This window comes from Centroberyx affinis, unplaced genomic scaffold (assembly GCF_046629955.1).
Source record: "Centroberyx affinis isolate AG114_WGS23_722 - 3 ecotype Tasmania unplaced genomic scaffold, CSIRO-AGI_Caff_v1 ptg002327l_1, whole genome shotgun sequence".
NCBI lineage: Eukaryota > Metazoa > Chordata > Actinopteri > Beryciformes > Berycidae > Centroberyx > Centroberyx affinis.
In genome coordinates this window covers 296,598-320,168 of record NW_027280595.1, presented here as the reverse complement: position 1 = coordinate 320,168, position 23,571 = coordinate 296,598, and the positions used below count along the sequence as shown (strand labels likewise).

The 23,571-nt window shown below is 42.6% G+C and overlaps 1 protein-coding gene across 1 annotated transcript; it reads left to right on the top strand.

Moving 5' to 3' along the window:
• Nucleotides 1-13,449: 13,449 nt before the first annotated feature.
• Nucleotides 13,450-16,400, top strand: LOC139655783 (frizzled-8-like). Its single transcript, XM_071533147.1, has one exon. It carries the CDS (start codon nt 13,754-13,756, stop codon nt 15,494-15,496), a length of 1,743 nt encoding a protein of 580 aa, XP_071389248.1. The 5' UTR covers nt 13,450-13,753; the 3' UTR covers nt 15,497-16,400.
• Nucleotides 16,401-23,571: the final 7,171 nt, after the last annotated feature.

Below are 23,571 nucleotides of genomic sequence, written 5' to 3'. Positions count from 1 at the left end.
GATGCTGCAGCCACAAGATTTACTATGAAAGCAAATAGCGGAGCAATGGTGCTAACTCCTCTCTCCTTGCTATAATATTGATTCTGACATATTGTCTTACTCGTTTAGGTTTACCCAACACGGGGATTACTTCTGCTGAATTCAAACAAAATGTCAACTTAGAAAACCTACCTGCAGGGGCTTTAACAAGTCACTTACACCACATTTACATAACAGTGAAGGCATTTAGCTGACACTGTTATCCAGAGCGCTTTACAATGTGTGCACTAGCAGAGTATAAGCTCAACCTCCTAGATCATCAATCTCAGCAACCAATAGTAAGACTCAACATTAGCCTTCTATACAGTTTTCAAAGCCTTATGTTACCAGTGGGGAGAGATCATCTCACTTGTTTCCAATGCAAATCAACTTGTTTCAAGGATTTTCTTGAATCAAGTTGCTACAAAAAAAAAATTGAAATATGTGAAACGGCATTGCAAACTTCTGCAATTACTCGCCTTGTGTTTGCAGCTGTTTGTCACTTGTTTTGAGAAAAATAAGATTTTAAGACTGAATACCACCAACAGCCGTATAGACTGACATTTTTAAGGGTGTCTAAACATTCACAGCCATCTCCCCCGGGTTGGTTAGCCTTTGACAACGCTATCTCACAAATGAGGGCTCTTGCAGCTGCAATCCTTGTCTACTGCCGCACTAAACACACCTGTTGTCAGACTTATTTGAGGTGAGATAAGGTTAATTACGCTGTGGTGCATGCTTTATCATTGCTGAGTGACATTCCTGGGGTTTGTACACAGGCTGCACTTCCAGGGCTTCTCCGAAACGCTCTTCTGCCAATCAGTAGATTTATGGCTCTTTGAGGCAGAATCGCACTGTCTCTGCATAGCAAGCAGGACGGCTAAACAGACTGTTCTTTAATTTGTCTGCTTGCATCATCACCAGTAATATCATAATTAATTATTATGAGCATTATTATTGTTATCAGTAGTAGTACCAACTGTTGAAATAGCCGTTGTAGTAGATGTAGTAGTAGTAGTACTGATAGTAATAGTCATAGTAGTGTTGATGTGATGTAAGTAGTAGTAGTGGCAGTAACAGAAGTAGCACTGGTAGTAGAGGTAGTAGTACTAGTAGTTTTAGTAGTAGTAGTGATAGTAGTGCAATCACTAGTAGTAGTAGTAGTGCTAGTAGGCTATCAGTAGTAGCATTTATAGTTGCCATTCATTATTGTTGCTATTATTACTGATTACAATATTTAATGCCACTAAAGCTTCCTAAATGAAACTGAACATATGTCTTTTCTTTTTCCTGTCTATGTCAGTCTTACCTGCCTCCCACTCCTTTAACCCCTCTTCCACTGCCCTCCCCCTCTTTCATCCGTCTTCTCCCAGCTCACACCCTCCTTTCCTCCTTACACCGCCCGATCTCCTCCTCCTCCTCCTCCTCCCCCTCCTCCTCCCTCACTCCCTCATCGATCCACGTTCACCCCAATAACTCATTCCTGTCTGTCTGGGGGAGGCGGAGGAGCTCTCGGTTGACTGCGAGCCTGTCGGTGTGTGTGGACTGTTCCTCCCGTGTGGACCGAGGGTGGGCGTGGGGGGATGGGTGGGGTGTGTGTGTGTGTGCGCGTGTGTGTGTGTGTGTGTGTGTGTGTGTGTGTGTGTGGGGGGGGGGGGGGGTGTTGGTGGGGTGGGGTTTGGGGGGTCTGCCCGGTGCCGTCTGGGTCAAGGTCGACTCATCACCGCCCTGTGGAATGTGTCATTCGTCCCAGCACGCATACATGTATGTACAGTGCCTTCAGAAAGTATTCAACAACCTTGATTTTTACGCAGTTTGAAGGAAGAACGGGAGAAAAAATCCCAAAAAAATCAAAGCTACAATCGCTGCCAAGGGTCCTTCTGCAAAGTATGGACTCAGGGGGTTGAATACTTGTCACAAAACATGTTTTCACTTTGTCTTTTGTCTAGATCATTGACAAATTAAAAATCTCAATGTATTCCATTTTAAATTCAGGCTGCAGCACCACAAAATGCATAAAAAGTCAAAAGGGTTGAATACTTTCTGAAGGCAGTTTGTGCATCCGTGCATCACTGCATGGATACAGTTTCACTTTCAATACAGTTTCAATACAGTTTCACTTTTTCAAGATCCCTCAACAGTGGACTCAACATCAACTTGAAACGAGGCAGAATGAGACCGATCGCTCCACTGGTGTCGAGGAGACGAAGCTGGATTCACGAAAAATTCTTGAAACTGGTCGATTTGCATTGGAAACAAGTGAAATTATCTCATCCCACTGACACATTTTGAAGAAGAAAAAAATTTTAGGACTCTAGATAAAAGAAATTGTTAAGATGGATATTTTTGCAGTCGCACACACAAAAACCAGCAGTCATTCTTACGCTGAACACATTAATATACACACACACACACATATCTTCACACTGTGTATGTGTACACCCACACAGATTGCTCACACACACACTCATACACACACATAACCACGCATACATAGAAGTTGGTGTGTCTGCATGCTTATGCTGTGCACACACAAGCAAATGCACGCTGTGAACAGACACACCTGCACGTACTGTGCAAGCGCACACACATACACACGCTTATATACAAATTGTCACAGGTGTATGTTTATGCTGTGCACACATAGGCTGCACATGCACACACACACTCACATACCTGCACACACACACACACACAATCTGTGTACATGCTGAAGCAAGCCGTTAGTGAAGTGGCTGACATGGGTAAACATTAGCAGGGAACGCTTGGTGAGTAGTTGCTGTAGGAATGGTGTGTGTGTGTGTGTGCGTGTGTGTGTGTTTGTGTGAGTGTGTGTTTTTGTGTGTGTGTGACTGACTACCATTAGCGCTGTTTACCTCTCTGCAAATGTCTGCGTTTGTGTGTGTGCATGCATGTGTGTGGGGGGTCTGTGTCAGTGTGTGTGTGTGTGTGTGTGTGTGTGTGTGTGTGTGTGGCTGACTGTTTGTTTACCTGTCTGTATAAATGTCTATGTTAGTAGGATTTTGCCAAATGGGTAAAAGGAGGAAACATGGCCACTTAAACCCTCCAGGAAATAACCAGAGCCTGCAGATTTACACGCCTTGTACATGTTATTTTAAGCACAAGTTACATATCATCTGATATCCGTCCTAAATGGCTTTTCCAGCTTCGCTGCTCAGAGGATTCTGAGGCAGGACAGCGGTAAAAAGGGGCCAACAGGTTTACAAGCGGTAAAAAGACAAAAAAAACAAGGCCAGCTCCACTAAGACGAGGGAAACCTGCCAACTCCCCAATTCCCTGAGAGGGAGAGGGCAAGGCTCCGGGAACCCAAGCACTGCAGAGATGCTAGGCTACTTATCTCTTTTTCAAACATTTACACTCACGGCTTCAGTACTTGAGGAAAGTTGATCTTCCCAAATGTTAAAGACTTCATTTGGCAAAGTGGATGCCATATTCTCAAGGCATCCGGTATAAATTTAAGAAAGAAATTATTCTAACAAGTGTTAAAGTTTAAGTTTCTTACTGCCACCACACCCATGCTGTTTTGTCTGAAATGTTAACTTTATGCAAGGAGGAAAACAAGTGCAGGATGTGTTCAGTCCCATGGCACATATACATACTGTATATAGGCCTAATTAATTATCAGTTTATTAAAATGAGATTTCAGCTCTCTCGCTCCCTAGATCAGCTTCCTTAGTCTCTTCTATGGAGAATACAGTAATAGTAGTTTGGCTACAGGACTAGCTAGTTAACATTACAGCATATTACAAACATATACAGAAGCACTGCTTATACAAGAATATTTTAAAAAGCTAGAGTAGCCTATTTGTTGTCTTACAATCCTCAAAACATTTTATCACAGCAGAAGAGGAGAGGATTTTGGGGAGTACAATCACAGCTAAGATGTGAAGATTAATAGTCAAACTTTAATTTTCAAAATAATACATCTTTTACTTTATTACTTACATACTGCTCAATTAAGAACAGAGTTGATTTGTGTAAAATTACTTGAGCACACCATGGAAAGGTTTCATAGCATCCAGATACAGAGGAGTGAAGTGTCTCACCTCTGTTTGCCATGGCTCAGTTTGGCTCTTGACGGCCAAAACACTTATGGCTTTTGACATGGCTACATTTCCTACGTCCTCAGTGTTCAGCAAAAACAGCCTCTTTGACGAGCGCTCTCTGAGGCGAAAGCTGGTCGTAAAACACAGCGGACGACACCGAGCGCACCGAGCTCCTCGGCTGTCGCCACGGCACCTAATGAATCCTGGCGTTTGTGCGAGGCCGGAGTGTGGCGAAGGAGCGTGTTTACCTCAGCGAAGACGTCATTCCTGGTCAAGAAAGAGCGTAATTATAAACATGCCATTGCTGTTTCCAGTGGTAGCGGTTTGAAATAGGCCTCCCGTCACTCCGGGGTCTTAATGACGCCAGGAGAACAAGTGGTAATTTAGAAGGGCTCGCGGTAACACCCTCAGCGCCGGGTTTGCACTCTCCAAATTTAAACTGCAGTATTGAGGGATTACGGAGGGTGTAGGAGACACATGGAGACAAATGGCCAGACTGCACCAGCTGGGTTCACCCCCTCAAAAAAGAAAACCTCCGATATTATAACTCCAGAGATTTAACAGTAGATTAAAGTTATTTCTGTCTCTGTATTTACAGATATGGCCATTGTAGGTATAACCCCGTCCTGTATATATGGTGCATTAGTGCTGCATGAACCACTGCAGCGGATTCTGTCATGGATGTTATGCTGTAGAACAAAATCAGGATATTGTACAATATTGTAATATTGTATTATGTCTGTCACATGACTTGTAGCCAGACTGTTACTTGTGCTTTCTAACAACTGAACCGACAACAGAATTTTAGTTTTCCAAAGGCGTCCACTTGGTGTTGGAACAACAGTGCATCAATAATGCAATTCAAATTAATTAAAACTTGGTGTATTCCAACAGCATTTTTTTTTTTTTACTTTACTTTACTCATCTTACCGTGTTTTCACATAATATATATCGATATACACACACACACACACTCAAACAAACATGAGGACGCATAAACCCCATCACACATGAGTCCTTTATCTCTCTACTTGAAGCTACCAAGCAGCAAATGACGTTGTGGCTGTGGAGACTTCAGGGGATCTACACAGGTTTCTCAGAGAAATAATCTCATTGGTTGAGATGAACCTCAGTGGGCGGAGCCAAAGAACCACAGTTTTTCTGAGGCAAGTTAGCTAACTGGCAAAGTTGAATGGATTAAGAATGAAGTGGTCAAAATTTAAAGATAGAACAAAATTGTAATGATTTATTTTTTTTCATTAATTTATGACCATGACGATCATGATATTATTATTAGAAGGTCAGCAGCTAGCTAACTATCTTACCTAGATAGCCTAGGCTAGTATGGCTAGCTTGTACTTGGAAGGTCAGCTAGGCTAACTAGCTAACCTAGATAACTTAGTATGGCCAAACTGCATTTTTTCAGTTAGCAGCAGAGCGCTAGGCTTCATCATATTATCTCTTACCTCTTGCCTTTTTCACTGGACTTCAGTCTAACGTTATTTCGCTAGAAAAACTGTGATCCTTTGGCTCCGCCCACTGAGGCTTAACTCAACTAAAGTACAGTGACATTTTATATTTTAGGCATTTAGCAGTTAACCAGAATGACTCAGAGAGAGAGAGAGAGAGAGAGAGAGAGAGAGAGAGAGAGAGTGTGTGTGTGTGTGTGTGTGTGTGTGGTTTTAGGAGGGGGTGAGTGGACCCTCCTGTCATGATCCTGCCCAGCAGCAGACTGATTGGAGGGCCGGGTTGTGTGTGTCACTGTTTGCTCAGGTTAACGAGCGGAAGGAAGGTGAGACATACAATACACACACACACACACACTCTGTCAACTCAGGGACACTGTCAGGGGTGTATGTGTGTGTGTGTGTGTGTGTGTGTGTGTGTGTCATGGGTGAGTGCCTTAAACCCCACATCCCACCTCAAGCTGATTAGTAGTCGGTCTCTAAGCAAACACAGCTAGCAGAGGAGGAAACTAACCTGGGGAAGGAAGGAAGGAAGAAAGGAATCCACCATCCATCACTGACCGGACTTTGAGTTTCTCCTGTCATGGTCAGAAAATTAAGAGTTTCATTCCAAAATGAGAAATCCACAGTTTGAAAAACACGTCAAACTGATTGCTGGCATGAAAGGGAAATCTTTTATTGAATAGTATTGAAGTTATAAGCTCTGTTGTGCCCTTATGGTACAAAATAGTGATGTGTACTCATGTGTGTTCTTTGAATATTGAGCAATGACCATCTGGTAAAATTTTTCCCCAAAATTAATATTTTGTGTAATGTTCAACCCTTTAAAGTCACAATGAAACAGCATTTTGAGAGCATCTTGCTTCCTTAATGTGATGTGTTTCCAGTTGAAACAGAATATTTGGGCGGGACATTTTTGGCATAAATTGTCAAATAGGTAACTGATAATTACAAAGAGCTAAAAAGGCAAAAAAAAGTCTTTTTTCATTTCAGTGTGAGTTTAAATATTGAATCCAAAATATGAGGAGCTTTGTTCTAAAATGAGATATCATATACCTACTCATGCAAAATGATTAATAGCACAAAATTAAAACAAATTATTGTATTTTTTGAAGGACAGTAGGTAAATGAAGACCTTGGCTGACAGGATGACACTTTTACAGACTGAATCATCTATGATATTGGCAGATTTTTTTCCCCTCCAAAATGGATATATAGTTTTTACAGAAATGAACTCTTCATATATTCATTTATACGCTGATTATTTATCTGGCCGCTGAGAACTCAGTGACAGCAGCGCTCCCTCCGAGATCAAGGGTGGCGTCTACAAGACTGCGTCCAAACTTAAGAAAAGTAAACATCTTCAGAAGTCGGGGGCCTCGACATCTTATCTTGAAGTCATACATCAGATCTAATTACACTCGGGCCTCCTCTCAAATACACATATGAAGTTTCAAATCAAATAAATGAGTCTGGGGACCGCCGCGACACTTTATTTATGTATTTATTTATTTGCTAACTTCAAAAATATATTTTGGAGGAGTTGCTGGTTTCAGTGAAAATGGGTCAGGTTGGTTTTTCGTGTCCTGGGGAGTATGCATGAATGTGAAAATCAAGCATTGTTTTATTGTATTAAGAGAAACCGATTGTATCAAAACCAATGTCAGATACTCTGTTACGCAATCTGTGAAAGTCATTGATGGCTATGTGAATGAAAATACCTCCGGCTTTAGTGAGCAGTAATTAAATAAGGAAAACTATGTAAGTGCATTTAGTTTATTTTTTTAATATAACTTCTATTTAACCAGATTATTAAAGGAACTCTTTTCCCAGTCTTTCCCAGCTGGACCTGTCCAAGACATTGGCATCACATTTAGTTACAGACAGAGCAACAGTAAAACTATTTCATTTTAAGTAATGGACGATCAAGGAAAAAGTTAGTGAGAAAAGAGGTAAAGAGAAAGAGAGAGAGAGAGGAAAAACAGTGGCACAGTCCTACGGCAGTCAGTTTAATAAAAGCATTTACAGTTTCCAAGAGATTCATCTTCCATAGTCCCAACAACTGCTTCAGAGTGACCAGTTCCTCAAGTTTCAAGTCTTTCTGCAGGCTTCTCCATGCAGACGTGGGAGAAATCACAAACGCTTATATCCATATCTGTCCAAGAATTAGGAAGAGTCAGTAGAAATAACTCTTGGGGACTCATACTGTCCTATGTTTCTGAGTAATATATTGTAATTGTAGGGAAACTTTCTGAAGCTTTTTGGGGGATCAAAACATATAGATGATTCATAGGTTGAGTTCATGAATTATCAAATTAACCATGACCAGGCTGTTTCCTCTGTAAGACGCAACCTAAGTGAAGACACTATCAACAGTCTGGAAGTAAACACTTCAACCCAAAACCAGATATTGACCGATTCAATTACAGTGCAAAAAATGACCTTGTTATGAAGTGATTCATTCCTGTCATCAGTCTTAAAATCTTATTTTTCATAGAAAAGGTGAAAAAATCTGTCACTGAGGTAAGATAACTTCACTTATTTTCAATGCAGTTTCACTTGATTAAGGGCTGGGGTATATTTTGCTTTTCCTACAAGTTTATATCATTTGTTTTTTCAAGTAAAAATAATTTAGAAAGAACCTGGTCCTACTAGAACCAGGTTCTGATTGGCCCGTTTCAGAGGCGACATTTTTTCTAAATACAACTTTGGCAAAACAACCATAAGTACAATGAAGAGAAACAAATCCAAGGCATAATTCTCGTTAGTTTCAGGTTTAAAATCGTTTATTTTAGTAGTGAATGCATAGCGTACAGATTACAAGCTGCCCCGACACATGCTGGCCATCACACGACTGAGTGAGGACGAATGATTGGTCCGCTTGACAGCACATAGATATACATCGTTACTACATTTTTTTTTTTTTTTACTGTAAACGAGGAACAGCCATGATTGTAAAACCCATGAAAAACATTACATTATCCATTTCAAGACTCCCCCCTCCCTTCCCTCTTACATAATTTTCATGTAAGAAGTGACTGTATGTTGAAATAAGAGAGATTACAAGTTATCTCACCCCACTGGTGGAATTTTTGTTTCACTTGTTTTAGGAAAAGTAAGATTTGAACACTCACTTCTGCATTAACTGAGTCAAGATGGATGGTTTTTGTGCGGTGCATCAACACAAAGGCCTACACAAATTAAGCATGCTATATTATCGTAATGATGGTATCACAAGTCTCAAACTTCCCATGAGGAGAATACAAAGAAAAACATTTCACAGCATGCCTCAGTAACTCTATGAGAAGCCCCCCCCTCCCTCCTCCTCCTCCTCCTCCCTTCGCTCTCTCCTTTCTCTGGCGTCATGAACTTTGAGAGGCCTGGGAGAATGAAGATCGGGGGGGGAAAGAGAGAGAGAGAGAGAGAGAGAGAGAGGAGGGAGGGTAGATAGAGGAGTGGAGGGGTGGGCAGCCCCGGGAATGCCGAAATTGACTTCTAAACAGATGCAGTAATTCCATTTCCACCCTTTTAAATTTGGTATGCAGGGGGCCAGCGCGTAACCCTAAACCCGCTATCGCCGTGGCACACAGAAGGCGGGAGGCGTAGTCGACAGTTGGTGGCTGGGGCCGGCGAGTCTATCAGCCTTGTTAATCAATACGGGCTCCACTCCGATAGACAGCGATTGGTGTAACCGATGCTGATTCTCGGCGGCCCGCTCCTCTGTCGGCCCCCGGCGGCCCCCGGCGGGAGGAGGAGACACCTGTTCCCCGCGGCTTTCACCTGCGGTTCACGGCTCGGCTGGAGACGGCTGGCCCAGCGGGAGTCTGGACCGGACCCAAAAAGTCACCGAGCGTGCATGGGAATATCTGCGGAGCCTCATTCCGCCATGAGAAAAAATGTGACACCTGTTCTGACAAAATGATTGCTGGTATGAAAGTAAAACCCACGGCTGAATATTGCTGAAGTTGCCAGCTATCTAGAGTCCTTAAAGCCGAAAGATTTCTATGTAAAAATACACCTGTCTGATCAGCTTTAATCACACAGTGGGGCTGCAACAGAGAAGAGCATCCCATCCACCCTAATTGAGATGCCATAGATTTACCCAAATTTAAAAATCAGTATGGTCACTTAAGAAATCTTCTCCACACACAGGGACTGACCAATCAATTAAGAACAAAATATTAAATCCTGAAGCAGCGAGCAGCGTCCGTCCAGAGAAAGCTGGACTCACCATCGTTAGATCTTTTCCTCTCTCGTCTCTTTGGTTTCCTTTGGTACAAAGCATCACAGCCCGGCCGGGTTGATAAACATGAGGATTTCTGGGTATTGAAGTCCAAATTGTTTTCAATCAGTTACCTCTTCCTTCCATTTGGAGCCGCTGACGTGCAAAGATGCCTGATGCAGCTTTAAAGGATAAGGCTGGTGTTTTTTAATGCATTTCTTCCCGTCAACAAATCCTATGAAAATAACAAAATCAGCAATTTTGTTTTGCCAACAAGTCTCGTCCATGTAGCCGGTGCCCAATGCAGCCATGTCCCAGCAGCCATAGAACTCCATTGTATCAAAAAAAACGATTAAAAACACATCAAAGAGCCATGCCGTTGCTCTGGGCAGCATATTTCATCATCACGATGCACCGGGCCGGCCGACTTTTTCCTCAAACAACTTAATAAGTCGGCTGTAAGCACTTTACGATCTCAGGAAAGTAGTTCCGTAGCACCGAAAATAGTCCCCGGCGTAATGAAGAATTTGTTCCCATTTGAATTTGATTTGGTAATAACTACAACAGCCTGACTTTTCATGGTAACAGTTTGCAATTTTTAAAATGTAAACTATGTCTTTGTGAGCTGTGTTTCAAGGTTTTTAGCTTACAATTGGAGCCAATGACTTCCGGGTTGGCGGCTAAAAACGGAACGTGGGAAGTCGGAAAGTAACGGGAGTACAGCAAACGCATTGTTGATTTTGTTATTTTCATAGGATTTGTTGACGGTAAGAAATGTATTCAAAAACACCAGCTGTATCCTTTAACTTACAAAACAGTAACATTTTTATTAAATGTGTTAGTCTGCGTTCTTTTAATGTTGAGCAGTGAACATCGGGTCACAAAAATGGATATATAGCTTTTTGGAATCAAGTCCTTCATTTTGATACGTACTGAATACCCATTGAAAATAAATGTTTAAAGGTGAACTCAAATATCAGTGAGGCCTCTGGGAAATCAGGTAGGGTTGGTAACTATGGCTTGAACTTTAACCTACTACTCCAGAAGATTGTCAGGTTGGTTATTGAGACTACTCAGAAATTGACAGGTTGCTGCTTCAATTCCTGACACCAACATTGCCCATCACTGCACACATGTTTATGTGTACCAGCCTGATCCAAGGAGAGTTACGGGAAAATTGGTCAAATCAGCTAAAAATGCTGTGATGAAATGCAACAGGTGTTTGGACATTTTCTTGCAGTATCTATGTAGCTGTATGTGGCCTTGTAAAATAAAGACTGTACGTGTTTCTACTTTCTGTATCCAAATACTGTGACTGATATAGTCCAAATCTCCCTCCACTCTTATACTGTGTTTTGGATAAGAGTGATTTCATATCACACCTTGGTCAAATAGTGTTTGCAAATAGATTTTCTGGTTTGTTTGAGTGCCGTTTGCCAAATAGGAGAATACAATGAGTGCCAGAATCACAGGAATCTGAAAGTCAATTTGGAAAACTTCTTTATGATTGCCAACTTACCCGACGTTATCTGAGTGGTCTTACTGCCATGAACCCCACCCATCTAGCACCCCAACCTAAGCTAAAACAAGCATCCATTCGCGGACACCGCAGGTCGGGTCTGACTCGGTCTGATAAACCTGTGGATTGGGTCCAGGGTAGGAAACTCTGCCTGTTTGCTAAACTGTCTCCGCTCCATTTGAGGTTGACCAAGCCAATAAGAAGTGTGAATTACTTTAATTAGTGCTATCACCGTGCTCTATCTGCCCGCGTTAGCTTATTTTCCTTAAGGGAGGCTGAGCGCTGAACCTGTTTGCACACACTGTCCTGTTTGTTCGGCCCACCGGTGCTGCACCGTAATCACCAGCCCAGCGTGAGGCTTCTGCAGGCGTTAAGTGAAACATTGGCACCCACGTTAAGACAAACACCCCTCCCTTCAGACCAAGACGACCCCCTGCTGTGGGCTAACAAGGCCACATTAACCCCCTTACCACACACACACACACACACACACACACACACACACACAGTCTGTCTCACACACACACATTCTCTCCCTCTCTTTCTCTGTTTCTTTCACCCACACACATACTTGCAAAGACAGTCATGCAGACACATACTCTCTCTCTCTCTCTCTCTCTCTCTCTCTCTCTCTCTCTCTCTCTCTCGCTTTTTTCTGTCTCCCTCTCTTTGTCACATACACACACACATATTCTCTCTCTCCTCTCACACACACATACACATGTTCTCTCTCTCTCATACACACACACATTCTCTCAATCTCTCTCTTTCTCACCCACACACATACTCTCACACGTGCATGCAGACACATACTCTCTCTCTCTCTCTCTCTCTCTCTCTCTCACACACACACTCTCAAACACAGACTTGCAGACTCATACTGACACATACAGACTCATTCAATCTCTCTCGCTCTGTCTTTCTCTGTCACACACACACACACACACACACACACTCCTCTGTCTACGTAGAAACACACACATATACACACATTCTCTCCCTGTCTCTTTCTCTGTCTCTCTCTTTCACACACAAAAACACACAGATATGCTTTCTGTCACACACACATACACACACATTATCTGTCTTTCATACACACATCCTCTCTTACACACACTTCCCTCATGAACAGTAAAGATGGTTCTTAGTAACCAGTAGTTGTGGTTGTATGCAGGTATATCCTCGGCAGTAAACACACTTCCTCAACTACAGAAACAGCTGTATATTAATTACATTTTCATATAATTGAGGCATTTAGCTGATAATGAGTTAGCAGGTAGGGGTTTTAGGTTTTAGGTAGAGGTTTTGCTCAAGGGCACTTAAGTGTTGGCAGACACTTAAGCTGTTGCCGGGATCAAACTTGATTAAACTGTTGACTAGATTCAGTACAACAATGATATTTTGCACTCATCCCATGGCTAGATATTCAAATGTTACTTTTACTACATTGATTTTACAGTTAAAACGTTATTTTGGAAGTGTAAATCATGCTTTTGTATTTTATATTTACATTTCCTGTTGTATTTTTGAGCAAATTAGAAGGTTTTAAATCAAAGTGATGTAGAAAATGTTAATAACGATGTCTCAGTGTCTTTACCACCCAGTAATAAATGACATGACATGCTTATAAAATGAGGAGTAACAGGGACAAGGTGATTATAAGCAGTGGTGTAATGTTAAATAAAAAGGTGGCTAAAATATGACCTTATCAATATGAACAAAAATCAAATATATGCTACTTTCAGGAACCATTAATTTATGATTGCTTCCCCCTTAAAATACAACTTGCATCAGTTTGATATTACTTACAGTGACGTATCCTACGAATTGATGTTATAACGATTCATGTTAGGAAAGCTGACATCCCTAATTATAACCCATCCTCATGTTTCTAACAGTGTTGCAACCCTTCCCCTCTGTTTGTTAAAGGAGGTGCGTGTGTGTGTGTTGGGGGGGGGGGGGGGCGGCGGTGGTAAACAGGGACAAAGTGATTATAACCCTTCCTCCAGGGTGAACATTTTAAACAAACACCTATAGAAGAAGCACTTGATTGACTTATTCTCCCTGCCCGCCCCTCCCCGCCCATGCTGGGGGAGTGACTTCACGCCTCCTGTATAAAACGCAACGCACCCTCCAGTCACAGAGCATGCAGAGAGAGCCACGGTGCTGCACCGACACAAAGGCAGAGAAAGGCAGAGAGCGATGCGAGCCTGCCTGCAAACTATTCACTGTAGACCGAGGGGGAACTGACAGAAACCCAGACTGAGTGAAAATACAGCGCTTGTTTTTGGATACAGACCATCACTCCGAGACCAGACTCCGTCCAGAGCCCAGTGTCTGCGCCCCAGGATGAGTTCAGCAGCATCCCTGGATTAACCGGACTGCAGCCTGCAGCCTACTTGCAAAGCGCAAGTTCGCTGTCACTTTTGACACGAGGACGAATCGCGCGCAGAAAACGACGATGGAGAGGAGCATCCCGGGATGGGTCGTGCTGTTAGCCCTCGTCCTGCACGGATCGGGCTGCGCTGCGGCCAAGGAGCTCCAGTGCCAGGAGATCTCGGTGCCTCTGTGCAAAGGCATCGGCTACAACTACACCTATATGCCCAATCAGTTCAACCATGACACGCAGGACGAGGCCGGCCTGGAGGTGCACCAGTTCTGGCCGCTGGTGGAAATCAAGTGCTCCCCGGACCTGCGCTTCTTCCTCTGCAGCATGTACACTCCGATCTGCCTGGAGGACTACAAGAAGCCCCTGCCGCCGTGCAGGAGCGTGTGTGAGCGGGCCAAGGCGGGCTGCGCCCCGCTCATGAGGCAGTACGGCTTCCCGTGGCCCGACAGGATGAGGTGCGACCTGCTGCCGGAGCAGGGCAACCAGGACACGCTGTGCATGGACTACAACCGGAGCCAGACGACCACCGCCTCGCCCGTGGTGGCCAAGCCGACCAACCGGCCCCTCAAGCCGTACAACCCCCGGAAGAACAGCGGATACGGTCGCGGCATCCCCGGTAAACACAAACCTGCAGCGTCCCCGTGCGAGCCGGGATGCCACTGCCGTGCGCCCATGGTGCCGGTGACCAGCGACGGCCACCCGCTGCACAACCGGATCAAAACGGGACAGATCATGAACTGCGCCATGCCGTGCCACAACCCGTACTTCTCCCAAGAGGAGACTTTCACCGCCTTCTGGATCGGCCTGTGGTCCGTCTTGTGTTTCATCTCCACTTTCGCGACCGTGGCGACTTTCCTCATCGACATGGAGAGGTTCAAGTACCCGGAGCGCCCCATCATCTTCCTCTCCGCCTGTTACATGTTCGTGTCCGTGGGATACATCGTCAGACTGATCGCCGGACACGAGGAAGTGGCCTGCAACCGGGATCACGGCATCGAACACATCCACTATGAAACCACGGGCCCCGCGCTCTGCACCATCGTTTTCCTGCTCATTTACTTCTTCGGCATGGCCAGCTCGATCTGGTGGGTGATACTGTCTCTCACTTGGTTTCTCGCCGCAGGTATGAAGTGGGGGAACGAGGCCATAGCGAGTTACGCACAGTACTTTCATTTGGCCGCCTGGCTCATCCCCAGCATGAAATCCATCGCGGTTTTGGCTCTGAGTTCTGTGGACGGGGACTCCGTGGCTGGGATATGCTACGTGGGCAACCAGAATCTGGATAACCTCCGAGGTTTTGTTTTGGCACCGCTGGTTATCTACCTGTTCATCGGCACCATGTTTCTCCTGGCCGGGTTCGTCTCCCTGTTCCGGATCAGGAGTGTTATCAAGCAAGGGGGGACGAAGACGGACAAACTGGAGAGGCTGATGATCCGGATAGGAGTTTTTACAGTTTTATACACCGTCCCCGCCACTGTCATAGTCGCGTGTTACTTCTACGAGCAGCATAACAGACAGACGTGGGAAATTACGCACAACTGCACATGCATGTCGGACCAGGACAGGCAGAGGCCGGACTATGCTGTGTTCATGCTGAAATACTTTATGTGCCTCCTGGTGGGCATCACCTCCGGGGCCTGGATCTGGTCCGGGAAAACCCTGGACTCCTGGAGGACTTTCTGCACGCGCTGCTGCTGGGGGAGCAAAGCCTCCGCAGGGTCCATGTACAGTGACGTGAGCACGGGACTGACCTGGAGGTCCGGGACGGCCAGCTCCGTCTCCTGCCCCAAACAGATGCCACTGTCCCGGGTTTGAACCGGGGCTTGTCAGTTCACTTAAGCCTAAGGTGTGGCATCTAATGGCATCTAATGTCATTTGCCACAAAAAAACTTCCAAAACCAGCACATATAGGCTGCAATTCTGGGGACAAAGTGGCGCAATGACTGATGACTGACAAAATGTTCTTATCTGGTTTATGTGATAAATTATGAAAAGCAAGTCTCCAAACTACCATCTTAGAGGGAATATCGGTCCTGAATGCTCCCCAAATGTGAAATATCTTTAAGATGTGGCTTCCAAATGCATTTCTGGTCATTTGTGCTTGATCTTTTCTCTCATTCTACTTATTAAAAAGTACAAGATCAATTTGGACTCACTTAAGCTAAGATATGGCGAGTGCCCATACCTTGCCTTAACCAAATGGGTTTGAATAGGAGGAGGGAGGGGAGGGGGGCAGTAATTGTGTTGGGATTGTCCGTCAGCGTGTTGTAATTAGCACATTAATGAACGCCTAATGGTTTCTCTTAAATAATGAGACTGTCAGCAGCAGAACAATGTACCTGGCACGAAGAATGCAGAGTCTTATCTGGGCTTAATTAAATGCGTACAGCTGACAAGATCCCCCTTGTCGATAGGTTACATGGTATAGCTGAGGCTCTTCTTGTAAAACTGTAAAGAACCGTTTTGTCTTAAACACAAGATTCATAATGAGACTGCTTTGACTGAAATGAGGCCATCACTCGGCTTTTCTTTTTTCTACAAGATGGATTTACAAGTACATTAATCAATGCCTTAAAACTGTCTCATACGGGTTTCATTAGCGCGTAAAGTGTATTTATATAATTATTGGTGTACATACATTGTAAATTTGTACATGAAATTTTACGAGATTGTAAATATGTATAATTTCCACTTTGATAGAAGATCTTTATTTTGAGAATAAAACAACTTTTATTGAATTTTACCCGTGCGTCCTGGTCATTCTCGCCAAAACTTTGTCATTAACTCATTAGAGATTGTAAAATGTTTTGATGATGTTGCAATGCTTTAAAAACACTAACAAACTGAGCAGATGAGTGTGGGTGAACGTTTTGACTGGTGTGGAGGAGAGTGTAGGCTTTTATCCACTCTATCGTTGTGCGTAATGGATGCATTTCACCAAAAATTCTCAGATGACACTTGTAGATTAATTTATATTTAGCTAGAGCTGTTATTTGCCTTTGGGCCCACATGGGCTAAACTCTGTTAAACCTCTCTAGTGTTGCAGATTCACAAGCTGTGAGGCTGTGAGGGAATAACATTGGCATGGCAATGGAGGCGCTACAGGTGGTCTCCTCGGTTTAACCCCCCTCTGCGCTTTAGTTTGGTTATTCACTCTGATTTTTGCCCTCCGTTAAACCTCTGACGCTGATGAAATATGCCACGTTTTATATTACTTTTACACTGTAAACATGCCCATCTTAAGTCAGCTAGTATAATATCTAGTCTTAAGATCTAAATTTCCTTCAAACAAGTGAAACATTTTGCCACTGAGGAGAGATAATTCATCTTGTTTACGATGCAAATCAGTTTGTTTCAGGAATTTCTGAAACAGGCGTCAGTATGTTGAAAGTATGTGTAGAATGTTGCTTGGTAATGTATTAGAAACAAGTGAAATCATCTCAGCTCGGTGACATGCAGGTTTTGAATGAGGCCTAAATTTAAGAAAGAAAATGATTTTAAGATTCAGTAATAGAACAAATTATTTGCTAAGATGTTTTGGTTTTTTCCCAGTAGCAGTCATCCCTGCTATGACATTTGATGGGTTATACTGACTTTTTAAAGTTCTGGAAACATCTCTATTGGTTTTTTTTAAGTGTTTTTTACTCTCGAGATGCCCGAGGCCTACAGTTACGTCACTAAGGACAGACACTGTAGACCAGTGATTCTCAACCTTTTTCATATCGAGGACCCCTAATTTAGTACGCATTAGAGCCACGTATTTTAGGTAGAGAGATAACAGTGAAACTATGAGCCAATTAGTCATTCTTCAGCATTCTCTAATTGCATTAACGTCTTGTAAATGAAATAATGGTGAAGTTTAACAATTCATCAATTTGCTGGGGACCCCCTGGAAGCCCCTCAAGGACCCCTGGTGGTCCCCGGACCCCACGTTGAGAACCACTACTGTAGACTGACAGCAGGCCGACACACCGACATCCTTTCTGTCGTGCGTAAAGGTAATTGCCCCCGTGCAGCGTGTGGTCTGTTTATGTGTCAGTGCAGGACTCATTAACAGGAGATACAGCCTTGCTTTTGGAGGCTATAACATCATCATCATCATCATCATCATCATCATCATCATCATCACTGTCAGCCCGGGGTCACAGAGGTCCGTGCGTAATCGCTGTAGCGGTCCTTAACTCCAAACAACGTTTTTTGGAAAGAGGCCTATTTTCTTCTTTAGGAGTTTCCAAGTGAGAAAATAAATCTCTTAAAATGCTCAAACCAGACTAAATTGCCCTGCTATTTCTTAATCATTCATAGACTCGAGGGATAATCGATATACTGCCCGTAAAACACCCTGATGTCTGAACTCTGGACCCTGAACACTGTGGGTAAGGCTGAGGAGAGACGCCACAAGTTATATGATGCTGCCACCTGGTGGTCAAAAGATCTTGCACTGTCCTAGACACCGCTATAGGCGTCAATAAAGAATAAAACATTGGGGGGGAAATTAATTCAACAACTAATTGAGCACACTGCAAAGATATCCATACAAATAATTTAATCTGGAAATTTTATATTACATAAAACAAGTGAAATAATCTGCCACTGGGGTGAGATGATTACTCGTTTCCAATGCAAATCAACTTGTTTCAGGATTTTTTTGTGAATCAAGCATCATTTTCTAGCTACTACTGTTGTTTACTAATGTTTTGTTTACTAGATACTGACTCTTGTTTCTAGAAAATCCCCTTGTTGGCAGATGTTTTCACTTGATTGAAGAAAAGTGTGATTTTAAGACAGAAAATGACAGTAAATCACTTCATAAGATGGACATTTCTTGCAGTGCAGATCCAAGTTATTTGAGAGAATCTATTGATGTAAACAAATCAATTTTTCCCTCCAGCGTTCTAATTGTGACAGATCATATGACAGATCTTCCCTCCCAGTAATTACATTCATCAAGTCAAGAGACAGACGGTCGAGTTTGCTCATTCCAATGTGAACAAATTGGCCTTCCACTGCTTATTAGCTGGGAGACAATGTTGGTTTCCTCTTCCGATGGTCCTCTGTGTGTGTGTGTGTGTGTGTGTGCGTGGGGTGGGGGGGTCAGTGGGTTTGGGACATGCTCCCTTTAGCCCACAGCAAAAATCAACAGAGGAAATGGGTTGAGAGGTCACGCCGGATCCATCTCCCACTAACATAAACAGGAAGTTGACATGCCGGTACAGGAAGAGCTCATCATCACGGAGAGATCCTATTGGCCAGATCCAGAGAACCCAACTCCTCCTCATTGCCTCAAATTAGGATGTTTATGAATGCCGTCTTTGTCTAATGATCTAATTGGTTGTCTGCCTGCGATTGGTTTTGAACAAATCACGTTAAGGAGTCTGAGCAGCTCCCACGGGTTGTAAAAGGTCACATAGCGACGGTGTAATTGGAAAAATGTATACAAAGCCGGGTGGGAAGCGCTTTGCTTTCAGTAACAGCTATTGTCATGCTACAGCAGATTTACTATGCCTCTAAAACAAACATTTCCTCAAGGAATAACTGACGCACCAGGACTGTCCAGGCTGCCTCCCTGCCTTCTGCCCAGTGCATGCTGGGATGGGCTCAAGCCTCCCGTGACCCTGAGAGGAATAAGTAAAGAAAATGAATGTATGACTGATGTTATTATTGAGAACGACCCACAGTAAGAGTAGTAGTTACAGGACATTTCCTCTCATCACAAGCCCGCCTTTGTTTTTTTTACGCTGAAAGTTAACAGCAGCGAAAAAGATGCAATGGAAGTGTAGATATAAATTGTCTGGTCCTCAAGTGTTAGAACAGCGGTTCTCAGCGTGGGGTCCGGGGACCACCAGGGGTCCTTGAGGGGGTTCCAGGGGGTCCCCAGCAAATTGACAATTTGTTAAACTTCAGCATTATTTCATTTACAAGTTAACACAAACAGAGAATGTAGAAGAATGACTGTTTTGATCATAGTTTCACTGTTATCTCTCTACATATAATACAGATAGAATTTAGATTGATAGATAGATAGATGATAGATAGATAGATAGACAGACAGACAGACAGACAGACAGACAGACAGACAGACAGACAGACAGATAGATAAATAGATAGATAGAATAATAATATCCTCAGATTTGGGTCCGGGAGACAAAATCTCATATAATGTGGACTAAATTGATATGAAAAAGGTTGAGAATCACTGTTAGGGGTTTGATTCCCACTGGGGCCACCCATGCTGAACATGTATACAGTAGGGTTAGACTGATATATTGGCCTTTTATTAAATATCGACCAGTCATGTCATCCACCTCTGATATTGCAGAAGTTACTTTCTGATCACAATGATGTCTAAACAGTTTGTAAAACCTGCAATAACATTTTATTTTCTGTATTTTCTTTCAAGGAGCTGGTTTCAAGACAAACATCAGGAAGAGCACAAGAGACACAAAAACAGATTTTCCACTCTGGGAGAAACACTGAATCCTTGTAATTTTTTTGGAATTTCTTTGACTTAAAAATAGTCAGATTTAAAGATTGTGAATATCAGCGCAAAATATCGGCTATCAGCAGCTTAATTTAAAAAAATCTTGTTATTGGCCTTCAAAAACCCATATCAGTCAAACCATAGTATGAAATGTATGTAAAGCAAATTGGATAAAAGTTAAATGTGTGCTTCAAAAATGTGTAAAGAAAACTTACGTTTCACATTCTCATCATTTCATCCAAAAGATCATCCCATTATATTTAAGCTTAAATGTCCTGTGCTTTTATTCTGCTTGTTTCTCCGGGCATCTCATTGCTTTTTCTATCGTTTTCTTTTAACCCTTGTATTGTAACCCTCTGACTTGCGTCTGTCCACAGTGTTTTTAAAAATGTGACGATCATTTATCTCACATGCGTGTGTGTGAAGTCATGCAGGGTGAAGGGGTGGAGAGGTCAGAGGTCAGAGGTCATGTTTGTCATTTCTGTCATTCTCTGCAGCGGTGGAAAGAGTAGCTGCTAAAATCTCCACTCAAGTACAAGTACTGCTACACAGCTGAGACTTTACTGAAGTAGAAGGAAAATTACCTGTGTTAAAATGTACTTGAAGGAAATAAAAGGTAGCTCATTTAAAATTTACTGCTAAAAGTTACTGCACTGTTGTTTTATATGTTCTTTCCCATGCAATGTGAAAAGGACAAGAGGGCAGAGAGTTTAAATTTAAATAAAGGAATAAATGAATAAAGCGCATAAACAAAGTAAAGCCAGATTTTTCTTCTTTCCACTTTTTTTTCACTTCTCTGCTGACTGGCCGTTCACTGCTGATCACTCCACAACTGTCCAATTTACAGTTAGCCAGTTTAATAATAACAATAGTAATGCATTTTATTTATATAGCACACTTTAAAATACAACAAAATCTCAAGGTGCTTAACAGATAGAGAGAATGTACAATCACAGAAGGTTAAAACTGATCAATAACACAAAAATCATGCAAGTTTGTGATGCAATGCTTATGTAGTGAAGTATAATACATCAGTCAGAACATATTTCAGTGAAATTACTGACTTACTGACTCTAGTCTACAAGATTAATTGTAATTTGTTGCTTCCACCCTTGATTCTCTGAGTTTGTGTGTGATTCTCCCTCTCTCTCTTAATGTGTGTGTGTGTGTGTGGAGAGAGCAAGACAGGCATACACAGACAGAAAATATATACTAATAAACAGTATATCAAATTGAACAAAGATGAGTGGCTCCACCTTGTAAAAAAGTTATTGTCCTCTGTGAAGTGGAGCCGCTCAAAAGAAAGTCCAAGGCCGTTTATACAAAAGCTAAAAGCCTTTATTTGGACATGGCAGGATTTTAACTTTTCATAAGGTTTCTCTTCAGCTGAGGTTGATCCTAGCTGACTTTTCCAAAGAGCATCTGCAGCTTCGGTGTCCCTATTCTAATCCGTAGAGAATATTATGGGGTTGGGTGTTTGCTAAAGTGTATTCAGGATAGGGCTGGGCAATATATCAATATTATATCGATATCGTGATATGAGACTAGATATCGTCTTAGATTTTGGATATGGTAATATCGTGATATGGCATAAGTGTCTTTTCCTGGTTTTAAAGGCTGCATTACAGTAAAGTGATGTCATTTTCTGAACTTACCAGACTGTTCTAGCTGTTCTATTATTTGCCTTTACCCACTTAGTCATTATATCCACATTACTGATGATTATTTATCAAAAATCTCATTGTGTAAATATTTTGTGAAAGCACCAATAGTCATCCCTACAATATTGTCACAATATCGATATCGAGGTATTTGGTCAAAAATATTGTGATATTTGATTTTGTCCATATCGCCCTGCCCTAATTCAGGACCGGCAGAGCTCCTGTTACCCACACTCCCGCTTCCCTTGATGGAATTGTCCACCGGCTCGATAGGCGACGCCTCAAAGCAAAGACGAGACCGATAAGCCATTCACCGCATCCCCTCTGCTTCTCTTTACACAGAACCAACCTCATCTGCCTCGTCTGCCTCCTCTTCCTCGCTGCGCTCCCTCTACCATTAACATCAAAGACAGCCAGAATGGATTTTGTTTTTCAACCTTTAGTCATCAGGGACAATAAACCCATAACACCCCCCCCTACACTACAGCCTCGGAGGTGAAGAGGATGCCGGGTAATCAATATTTTTGATGCCTCTGACATCTTCTCTGATGTGCTGTTGTGCTCAATGTTGACTCTTCCCTCTAACTTCTCAATCTCCTCCGTCTGTCACCCATGAGATCGGAGTGTGTTATTGCACCTCGGCCCGGTGGGGGTTGATGCGTTAACTTCAGTTGAGGAGCGGATCGATAGGGAGCGCAGGCGTCGACTCCTAATATTCCCCTCATATTGATGTCTGAACACCGCTGCACAACACTGAATGCACGCATGAAGTGTTTTGTTCCAAAATGAGGCATCCCCCGGCTGGAAAAAAGGGACACAGAGGCACAAAATTCAAACACATGATGGTGCTTTTTAAGGGACAGAAGGTAATTTGAGTCTGTGGCTGGAATGTTGATGACATTTTTTCAGACTGGATCGTCTGTATTTTAGAAAGAAATGAATGATGAATGTCAGGTAATGGTTTTTTTTTCTTTTTAAAATGAGAGCTTTGGAAATTAACTTTTCATATGTGAAGTGATATTAATAGTCTATTCTAAGTGGGCTGTGGATCATATTTGTTGAGCAATTGAAGAATTAATTTCCAACATATCCATTCTGGGGAGAAAGAAAGCATTATCGGAAGTTCATTATTCAATATTTTTTTAAACATAGAGGCTCCGGTCTGTAGAAGCATTATCATTTTGTCAACCAAGGGTTTAAATTATCTGCAATCCATTAAAATGACCATTTTTAAATTGTTCTATCAGTTATTTTGTAAGAGTAGATGTCAAATGGTGGATTTTGGAACAAAATCCTTCAACACAGGCTACCAGACTATTTGACATGTTAAGGAAAATAAGTTGATATTCTTGGACGGCAAATAAATTAACCAAATACTTGTAGGTTATTGTGATGTATTGTAGGTGGTCTTTATCTAGTGCAGTAGTTGATATTCACCACTAGAGGTCAGTAAAAGCACCATTATTCTCAGGTTATCTGATAAAAGCAGACATGGACAGCCAAAGAGGGGCCTTTATATGTCAATATTTGAAGAGTTTCTTTCCAAACCTGTTTTCAACCAGGAGCTTCATTTAATCAATCACTTTGTCTTCATTAGATTCCATGATAGAAAATGATAGAAACACCCATGCAGTACAAGCATAATATCCCATATGTTCTTGTTAAAGATACAAGTACAATTAAGTAAAAACAAACACCTGCACAATGGCTTATATCATACCTTCCCCATGTGTGTAAACAGACATGGT